General features: G+C 39.8%; 1 protein-coding gene across 3 annotated transcripts in view; it reads right to left on the bottom strand.

Moving 5' to 3' along the window:
* Positions 1-6307: 6307 nt before the first annotated feature.
* LOC139450299 (serine-rich adhesin for platelets-like) overlaps positions 6308-11286 on the bottom strand; it is a 61492-nt gene continuing 56513 nt past the window's right edge. For all 3 annotated transcript variants that reach the window (XM_071231977.1, XM_071231978.1, XM_071231979.1), the window contains exon 3: positions 6308-9064. In XM_071231977.1, the coding sequence (XP_071088078.1) occupies positions 8445-9064 (620 nt within the window). In that variant the 3' untranslated portion in view covers positions 6308-8444. The remainder of the gene's footprint in view (positions 9065-11286) is intronic.

Here is an 11286-nt window from a genome sequence, read left to right as displayed (position 1 = left end):
CCATGATTGAACATGATCTGAGATAAACCAATAAAAACGTAAAACATTTCTACACGTAACTGAGAAGAACACCGCTCCCCCAAATCCGCTTTAGACGTTTGGAACTTGACGTCACCTGACTCACGACATCGGGCGACTCGACACGCCACCAGAACTAAGAACGCTGTCCAACTTGTTACACCAGTGTGTAGACGAGGAAGCAGGTTGGACAACTTGTTTGGGGAGCTCGCCCAGTGTTATGACAGAAGTACGTGACGAACTCCGTCACGTGGAGATTAAGTCACGAGATCAGAGCCAGAGAGCAGGATGCCACGATTAAGGAGGAGTAATCCTTCTCGAACGCGTGGAGGAAAGGTTTCAACTAATGCAACAAGTCAGTTTAGTAGTTCCAAACAATATAACGGACTTGCGCACTTGTATGGAACCTAGGTATTTAACCAATATGTTTGGAGTCGAACCTGGTCCTACTGTGTAATCTAGTGGATAAAGGTGAAGACCCTGAATCGATTCCTCACACTGGTACACTGCGTGAAGCTAATGTCTGGTGTTGATGACTCTTATCGTGTAGAATAAGGATGTAGTGTTATTTTTACATGGTTTTCTTTTTACGTGAAGCAATAATCCAGCAGCTCTAGCCTTTGGTGTCTACTTGCCAAGTGTGACTCACAGCAGGGGAACAGTACGTTCTTGGTGACACCTGTCCTGAGATTGCTTGAAAGTTGCCAACAATGTCAGGGAAGACAAACTTCAGGTATATCTATGACCTGATATCGTTCAGTAATAGTCAAATAGCCAATTTCCTTCCACGGATTTATCCACCTGAAATAGAAATAAAAGAGTAATAAAACCACCTCATCTGTTTCATTTTTAGATATATGCAAAAAGATTCAGAGTGCTCCATAAGATTGTATGACAAGATGGATGACTTAAACTTTCCAATAACCAACTTTATGACGAGCAATATTCCAGCAGCTCCAATCTTCGGCTTTTACATGTCACAACTTTTGAGGTACAATCGAGCATGCTTTTTCTACCAAGATTTCTGACTCTGACTTTTGCTCAAAAGTTGATTTAACGAAGTTGCAACATTCAAGGCCCGAGTGAAGCTTTCAAAACGTTTATGGTAGACGTGCGGTGGACATTTCCAAATTTAACCCATGAACCTCCTGTTTTGACTTGTACCATATGTTCCCGTTTTGTTTTCAGCTGACAAAAAACTTGACTTTGCCTGTGTTTGTGACGGGTGCCACCGGCGCGACAGGATACGCGAACACCTAGTATCATCACTATTTGATGGTGATTCACAAACACATGTTCATGATGTAGTCAGATTCGTACAGTGGCCAAATGCTTATTGAAACGGCTCTGTTGCTTCTATTAGTATTCATATGTACACAACGTGTGATATTTACTGTCCTTTGTCGGCGGGTATCTGATAATGATTTACTCACTCACCGCCAAGTCACAGTCCAAGTCCGTCTTCCCACATTCCCATAACTTCCGGTCCGGTCTTTCTGGGACATACACTGTCCTTGATTCATACAAACACATCTTCAAATATTATCCCTCGCAATCTGTACACAACACAGGTATGGCCAAAGGTGCACTGACGGCTTTAATTTAAAGGACATTTCTTAAACATCCATCATGGGACAATAAATTAGTTTTTCAGGTAAAACATTAGGTGTCTGATCCAGCTCGACCTCAGCACAAACCTTGCCTGTCCCAATTATGATGTGTCGGTTTATAATGAATCAATACAGTACACACTGCCCTAGTACACAAGATGTCTCCTTGTTTTCATAACATACACACGATACATAATCCAAAGATACTATTTTAGGATTAACCTACGATCTGCTGGGAAATACTGATTATCTGCGACAAATTAATTTGTTTTGTAACATTTATACCGTATTGTATCCTAAGAATATGGCGAAGTTTTCTAATCAATCGTTGGAACGACGTCCCATAAAATGGTCCGTGACGTCATGGACAATGGAAACCGTCCTCCTCATTTATTTGCGACAACGCGTTCACTTGGCGCCTTGTTGCTGGGCGTCACGTTGTTAGAGTCAGCTTCGCAAACCATAAAAAGAAACAATTTGCATGAACTAGCCAATCAGCATGAGGTAATAATTATTAGTGGGAGTAACTGAATAATTTAACCGATATCCCCCCCCCCCCCCCCCCCCCCCCCCGCATTTTAGTGGCTAAATGTAACAATAGCTGTGTCAAGCCTTAACATATAAAAGTGGACAAAAAAAATCGTATATGTTGTCCATATTTTAACTTTTATATAACGTGATTGTATTACAAAACAAATCTTATATGTATACAAATATGTATTTCATGAAAAAAACGCGTCGCCAGATAAGCCCCTTTGCAAGTATTATCATATACACTTAAGAATACCTCTTGTCATGTGACAGGCAAGTAGGTAATCTCGGGGGGGGGGCGGCGACCCTTTGAACTTTAGGTGATCGATAACCTTAGTCACATACAGTCTAGGTGTCATGTATGAACGGTACGCTTGAGCTGGTGTAATGCGTGTCACGCCCTGGTGATGTACGATCAGGAAACGGTTGTTAAACTGTCTTCAGTTTGAAAGTGGTGGCCCGTTATCGATATAGACAGGTACCTCGTCTACGACACAGACACTGTCGCTTCCGTCGATGAACACAGCAACCAGTTGATCATTATGTTTGAACTTTTATGATATGCTTGACATTTGAATGACATTTCACTTGTATATGTGTCAATCGTACCAGTTTTAGTCCTCAAATCTATGTTTATTGGCCCGTCGTTAACTATGCAAGTGTAGCTAAACTTAGTCAGTGCTGACAAGTGGCCTATAGTTATTATTAAATTCATTATTTTATGGTGATGTTGATGGTTGTTGTGGTAACTGCAATAATATAATGATAATATAAAGTGATAATGCTACAACTGATTAATATATGTATGTGTTTACAAAAAAAAACCTCATGCCCATGAAACGACATGCATGAAATGTTTGAGAGAAAGATGCATTTCTTTTATCCCATCATGTAAACTATCATACGTGTGCATGTTTATGTGAAATACACAGGGGCCTGGAGCTGTTGGTAGACCGTTTTTATGAGTGGTTCCCGACTAAACCACCGGCCCTTTTTACCATGGTATCAGTCTCGCCCATACCTGGGGCAACAGCGTGGAGAAGTACGTCATCAATGGTTTTCTTGTAGACGCTGATGACTGTATGCCCGACTTGTGAGGTTTCACTGGTCTCTTTTCTTTCCAGTTCTGGTCGGTAAATCAGGGATTTTGGGTTTATTGTTTTATATGCATGAAGAAACAGATCGGCAAGCAGAGCAGCACTTCCAACAAGTCCAGCGAACAGTTTCATTTGTTGCGTGTAAAACCGGAGTACTAATTATTTTCCCTAATACTTTCTTAAACAAAATACTTGTTTATCAAATATTACCAGGACGTCACTGTAGGCTAATGTAAACTGCAATCGGACTTCTGCGTTGCCTGATGTCAAGTGTACTCGGACTTCTCTGAAGCCTTATGTGAAGTGCACTCTGACTTTTCTATAGCCTTATGTGAAGTGTACTCTGACGTCACTGTAGCCTTATGTGAAGTGCACTCTGACTTTTCTGTAGCCTTATGTGAAGTGTACTCTAACTCCTCTGAACCCTTATGACAAGTGTACTCTGACTTCTCTGTAGCCTTATGTTAAGTAAACTGCCTACTCTGTAGCCTTATGTAGAGTGTACTCTGACTTCACTGTAGCATAATTTTAAGTATACTGTGACTTCACTGTAGCCTAACGTAATGTGTACTCTGTCTTCACTGAAGCTAAATGTAATAGGTGCTCTGACTTCCCTCCAGCGCTATATAAAGTGTACTCTGACTTCCCTACAGCGTTATGTAAAGCGTACTCTGACGTCACTGTAGCCTTATGTGAAGTAAACTGCCTACTCTGTAGCCTTATGTTAACTAAACTGACTTCTCTGTAGCCTTATGTCAAGTGTACTCTGATTTCTCTGCAGCCTTATGTTAGTAAACTGACTTCTATGTAGCATAATGCTAGTAAACTTTCTTCACTGTAGCCTAATGTTAGTAAACTGACTTCTCTGTAGCCTTATGTAAAGTACACTCTGACTTCTCTGTAGCCTTATGTTAGTAAACTGACTCCTCTGTAGCCTTATGTGAAGTGTACTCTGACTTCTCTGTAGCCTTATGTTAGTAAACTGACTTCTCTGTAGCCTTATGTAAAGTACACTCTGACTATTCTGTAGCCTTAGGGGCGGTTGGGTAGCCTCGTGGTTAAAACGTAAAGACTCGGGTTCAATTCCCCACATATAGTACAGTGTGTGTCCCTGCCATGATATTGCTGGACTATTGCTAAAAAACGACGTAAACCTACACTCACTCTCTCACTCAATCACTGTAGCCTTATGTAGAGTGTACTCTGACTTCACTGTAGCATAATTTTAAGTATACTGTGAATTCACTGTAGCCTAACGTAATGTGTACTCTGACTTCCCTACATCCTTATGTACAGTGTACTCTGACGTCACTGTAGCATAATGTATAGTGTACTCTGACGTCACTGTAGCATAATGTATAGTGTACTCTGACGTCACTGTAGCATAATGAAAAGTGTACTCTGACTTCACTGAAGCCATATGCAAAGTATACTTTACTGTATGCTAATGTACTATCGTACTGTCAGAAGATGTATCGTCTGATTAGTAATATTATCACACAACTCATCAATGGAAATATATTGTTTTATTACATGTTTTATAAAAGTAGTATAAGTGTACAGTACATTTTAAATCTATAACGTATCTTCGTTCTTCATGCACACTAAGTGGTACACAGTATACGCATACACAAGACTCCATAAAGCAGTATAACCATACATGGAAGAGCGGACATAAGCGTAAACAAAGCTCTATTATTTCGTTGTGACCATCTAGCAAGAGTAAGGCGTAAAATTCTACAGAAAATTTATTTGCAAATATCGAAACAGGCGCTAAAATACCTTCATCTATACTATATAAGTCCAATATCCACAGGAATGTGCCATTATGCTTCCAAAAATGCATAAATGTATGATTACTAAATGAATCTGTTTTACAATCCTCTTCATTACGTCACTGAATTCATTAAGGACTCATTTTAAACGAAATGGCTTCAATTTTAGATAATATCCTTTAATATCAGACAAAAAATTATAACAGTTTTTTCAGTGCACACGTACCTTATTAACCTTCAAAATACAGTTCCTAAGTATTTCGTTAATATGTATTTACAAGTATGACACATAATAAGTTATAATCTCAAAATATATCTGTGTAATTTTGGATTACAGGAAAGACACGTGGCATTCTATTATACAAAGTCTGTATACTTATCATATGCACAAAGTAAGAGGTCACATGCATGCTCGTTTCCATAGTAACGCAGAGATAAAACTAAATCCTGTTCCATGTTTTCTTTTCTCAAAGACCGTGTGCATATCAGCCAGACATTTCACCTTGAAACCACATGCTCGGCGAATGCTAAACTTTAACGCCAGGCTTGCTATTAAGGATAACTAATTACCATGAACATATTTTTTAAAACACTGCTACTATTTAATTTCCTTATGTAAATTTCCCTTTTAAGATCCCAAGCCCCTGTGTCTACTAATTAAGAACACTTTCACGTTTACATGTTTAAACGAATTACCCCGTGGTAATGTTACGTGGGGAATAAGGCTATAGCCTCTGTGACAAACAGCTCATAACAACCAGCCCAGTTGTACGTGGAATGTGCATAAAAGCGAGTGCGGCTTCTTCGCCATCACAGTGACAATGGAACGCATCTTAAGTTGAATATATATCAAGGTATACTGTAGGCGTATGTCGCGGTGGCTTGGCTTGTTACATGAACGGCGTGTACGTATGACCTGCATTCCTGACGGAGGAGGGAGATGGCGTGCAACTTATGATGCTTGTGATGATGTGTTTAAATTGTACAAATAGGTGAACAAACAGGTAATACAAGTATGCGAGGAGTGCTGCAGACTCTGCTGGCTTTGTAGTCTATTTCAAAATAAATCAAACTCATCCTCACTGAACCGAGAAACTGGTTTCCTTTGAAAGCTTAACTTAATCACCACATTGAGAGTGCGCCCACGTAGCACGAGCTGCCTGTATTTGCACCTGTGAAAAAGGAGGATGTTTATATAACGCTGTATCTCGGAGGACAAGATGCACACAAAGACACACTGAAGATGAGGAGCTACTGATTATTTGACTGATAATGACATCTTGACTAAATAAACTTCACTTTGGACAAAATTCGTACTTCTGAGCTATGTTTGGTCAAGATATGTTTGATATGAATAACAGTATTGAGACAACGCGAAACAAAAGCAACTTAAAATTTAATTAACGAAAATACTTTTACCTGATTTCCGCATTCCCATGACTTCTGATTACCAAATTTAATTATTTCAACAGAAAATAAATCAATTTAAATACATGTAATATTCCTATAAAAACACGAATTTGAATATAAACCGCAATGTGTTTATGTTTCAATATTAACTTGCTTAAATCAGTATTTATCCCATGATATTTATTTATTAGTCGAAAGGATCAACGTGGTTTTGGGCACGTTTATCCATTCAACCTGGTGCATATCTTGTGACAAGATTCAAGTAATTGGGCAACGCGGTGCAATTAGTCTGACAGGCTGTCTGGAGAGCCAACTATTCTGCGGGCCATTCACGGTGCATAGTTAGGTTTCAAGGACTTCGAGTCGCGCAAACATTTACACACAGTGTGACCTCTAACTTAAAATAAAAAACAGGAGGGTCATTGCAGCCCTTTGCAATTTACACTATACAAGCATGATGATACAAAACAAGAAAAGAAGACATGGTATTTGCGTAAATGATATTGCCACTTCAATGTAGCATATCATTATTCATTACAAACCATGCATATGTTTTTTCTTTAAAACATAGTAGCAAACTAATTGGCAACATTTATATATACAAACAAAGCCAGTTCGATTTTGAACTTCTCAAAGTGTACTTGACGTAAGTTGAAATTAGCCTTTGGTTTTGCCAATAGTTACCATTCGACAATTAAGTGTCCCATGGTTTATTTAGCAGTATTTACATATGTACATTCAACGTCCCTGGGATACAAGTTTCTAAATATTGCACTATATACAAACAAGTAACGCTGTCATCGTGTAACAGAAATGAATATTACATTATTGTTACAATATCACAGTGTATCATAAGCTATACGCGCTACATTTCAGCGGGAGAAGCATGTCCAATGTCGAGACATTGATAGCATCCGGTACTTTACAAGACACTGTTGTCGTATCGTAGATTCCAGGGTGTGACAGGACCAGAGAACCTCATTCTACAGAGGGTACTGAAGGAGGGATGTGGTAAAGGTCATGTCTCAACTTCTATCTGGACGTGTCTGTCATGCTAACACTATCGATCATTGGTTTGCTTGGCCCAGGGTCGACCGCATATTACAAACCGTCGTGACATAGTTGCAATATTGTTCTACGGCGTTAAAACCCCATTCATTCACTACATCATAGTTCGTTAATAGTCCTAGCACCATCATCAGTGTCATCTAGTAAAACCACTAAATAAGTCGGTATTCCTCGCCCCTTTCCGTCGTTAATCGGAAGTCAGCGTGGGTGACCGACCCTACTTTACACAAAGGACTGCAAGGTGTACTTAATGTTCGTTTGCAGTTTCCTCAAAGCACTAATATCGGCGTTTCATCCGCTACGTCGGTATGTGTATATTTACATGGTTTACATGCGTCATAGGATCGTCAAGGTTGTCATTGAGTTAGTACATACAATAGCATACATGTTGGAAGCCTATCCTCATTCATTTGGTACGAAACACGAATGAGTTCGAAAATTAAAAGCATGCACTCAACAGATTCACGTCTTTGTACCAAACTTGGACCAAATGTACTTCACTTGAAAACATTCCGCCAGATCTGTTCTGGATCGGGCAAATCTTAGTTGTTCCAAAGCATCTGAGATGTTGGTTCCCCAGAGCCAAGAAATGGTTATCATGTCACTGTTCTACTGAATGTCCAGGAGGAAGAGCACAAGCCGATGATACTATATTGTCACCTCCGCCTATCCACGGATAGGATTTGTCAGATCAGGAATAAGACCCACAATGTTGAAAGTTGATGAACACGTATTGTACGTATAATTGTTCCACAATGCATCATTTACATCATCTCCTGCACAATGCATAAATGCATTGGAAGCTTGTATATATTGAAATGCACTACGATGTATATTACATCAAATATTAGGGTTAGACCATGTAGCCTTATTTCTGGAATGTAGCAAGTGCTTCCAGATGCCAAATAGCTGTCAAGAGCACCGTTCTGGTTCTCTCAGTAGAGAATGTCATGGGCACCGCTACTAGACAGACGACCTTGAGCCTGTCGTGTGGAATATGCGGTCGCGTCATTGTCCCCCTGGCCTTCAGTAACGCTCAGGATCTGAGAAAACAACCTCAACGTGTCCATACTGCTGAGTTCATTGTCGTTCCTGACCAGTGATGACGTCATACTGTGTGGTCCATAGGAACCCGATTCAATTGCTCCACGTGCACCTGCATTCTCCATGACGTGCTCGTAAAGGCGTCTGCGCTGTTCGTTTGCCAGAAGATCTATTTCAATCTGCCTAGTGACAATGGCGGAGCTCTTCCTCCACACGTTGAACTCGTAGTCAATAGGCACAACTCGTTCGGCGATCACCTTGATAATAACGAAAGCTTTGCCCTCTCTCAAAGTCAAATTGACTTTTTCATTGACGGCGTCGAAATTGTCTGTGTTTCCAGATCCTGACTTAGATCCGTCTGCGTGGACGAAGTCAAGGTCACCGTAGATCTCTTCGTTGTGGTGTTCCACGTCGATGTTCTGTCTGATGTCCTTGCTGTCGATGTTGGCGAGCTGAGACAGCAACAACGTGGACAGGTTCTGCTTCGGCACCTCCCGGGTACTTATTTGAGCTGGAAACAGAAAAAAAACGTGTTATGGCTGATGTTTGACGAATATTTACCTTGGAAAGTCATTGTATAGGCTGATGACATAAAGGGATGTGAGTCTCAGCACATCTCTTGAAAGAATGTTGCAAATAAAACATTGACAAAAGTAACTATTGGAATAGATAAGTGACTTCAAGGATTGGGTAGATGGGAAAGGGGTTGATGGACATATGTCTGTGAATCGGTATTTGTCATACGTCGAAATTATTCGTAAACTTTTACCGTAAAACAGAGTAACGCTGTGCTTCGTTGCCGAAGTCTTAATCAACAAATATTGTGCCAGTTTGATGATCTTTTTTTGAATACAGAGCAGACAATACATGTTTCATGTATTCATTTGAATGAAACCAAGGTTTCGGTAGTTTGATATAAATGAAGAGCAAAACGTTTAAGAATGTTATTACACATTTCAGAGAAACCAGTGATTTTCATTATAAGCACGATGACACGCAATCAACCAGTTCACCGAGTCTGAGTATTTATCCATTAAATCGCCTCTTATGACAAGCAAAAGAGTGCGTGGGATCTATTTTAGCCGGATATCGCCACCCAGTGGAGGTAGTTTCTATAAAACCTTTAATCAAAAACTACATATTTTGATGTGAGGTGATGTGAATTTGGCGTTCACGATTATTGCACTCCTAAAGCGACGTGCATGCAGGTGTGTGTGAACTTGAACTAGTCATGTCTGATGTCGATTTTATAGGGCTAGCCCACGGATATACCATGCCGCAGTTTAACATGAATACCCCACTCAGACACATTACACTGACTCCGAGCCGACGAGCGTTTCTTTTAGCCCCTTATTGCCGAGCGCCAGGAATAGTAACGACAAGTACCATCTTATAACGTCTTTGGTATGACGAGGTCGGGTATCGAACCCCCGACCATCCCCTCTCCGGGCATACGCTCTACCGTTATAACACGGAGGCGGTCTTTTTATGTTAAGATATGAAGGCAACGAATTAGGTACCTTAGAAAAATATATGAAAATATAATGCTCTACATACACTTGATTGATGGAAACAAAATTCACTTCAGTTTACGCCAATGCAGATTTGTGAACTCGCTACCACATGTTCTCACCCTGGCTATCACATGACGATACCATCAATTATGGACACTTTCATGAAATGTCATGCACTAATATCATATGATTATTGTCGAACACTTCCGGTAAATATGTACTTAAGTTGAGAATATTCCACTTAAACATGACTGTTGCATATAGAATATAGACAAGATATACTGCATCTGCCATTAGGCTGTCATGGGTACTTTTGGATTCACTTTGATACCATCTCTCCTTATCATGACAACCACTGATTGGGGATACGCAATTGGGATACGATGACATGCATCAACCAAGTCAGCGAGACAGACCACCTGATCCCATTAGTCGCCTCTTACGACAAGCATGGGTTGCTGAAGACCTATTCTATCCCGGATCTTCACGGGTCGCCTATTGTTCAGTATTGCATGGGATACATTTACAATGCAATACTTGTATGAACATTTATCCTGGTTACCAATCCCATCATTACTTGCGCCGACTTTCCCCGGCCGTCTTCATACTGATTATAGATTCCCGTTAAAAATGTATTATAAATTTCTCAAACCACATACGATGCATTTTAAAGAACTAATCAACTAAATTCACAACAAACAATATCGCACGTCTCAAATCAAGAGGGATGTTGTTATTTTATTCCTGTCCACTTTAATTCAGTGTTAATAAACATAACATTATCACTGAATCAAGTCTTTGAAAGGCATTTAGAAGTGATACTCATAAGGAAGAAAATTTATGGATGTCAACTTTTTTATTATGAGGAACACAGCATTTCGGAGTAAAAACTTCAATGATTATTAGGAAGAGAATGTATGGATGTTAACTTGTGTATTATGAGGAACACGACGTTTCCGGGCATATGCTTATTCCTTCATCACCTGTGTTTCTCATTATAAAGAAGCTGACATCCATAATAAATTCTCTTCCTTATTATCATTAAAGTGTAGAAGAAAACAGAATCACTGAAAAACGACTGTACGCACCAAAGCCTCGTTTAGATATTGCTCTGGAGATTATATATACGACACTATGACTCATTCAACGTTTTGTTTGACCTTACACGACACTAAAAGGACACCATGATTTATAGTTTGGTTTGACAAAAGCCAAACCG

Source organism: Haliotis cracherodii, unplaced genomic scaffold, assembly GCF_022045235.1.
Source record: "Haliotis cracherodii isolate W230 unplaced genomic scaffold, xgHalCrac1.p SCAF_8, whole genome shotgun sequence".
Classification (NCBI taxonomy): domain Eukaryota; kingdom Metazoa; phylum Mollusca; class Gastropoda; order Lepetellida; family Haliotidae; genus Haliotis; species Haliotis cracherodii.
Note: the sequence above shows the minus strand (reverse complement) of the source record. Positions and strands in the feature narration are given on the sequence as shown.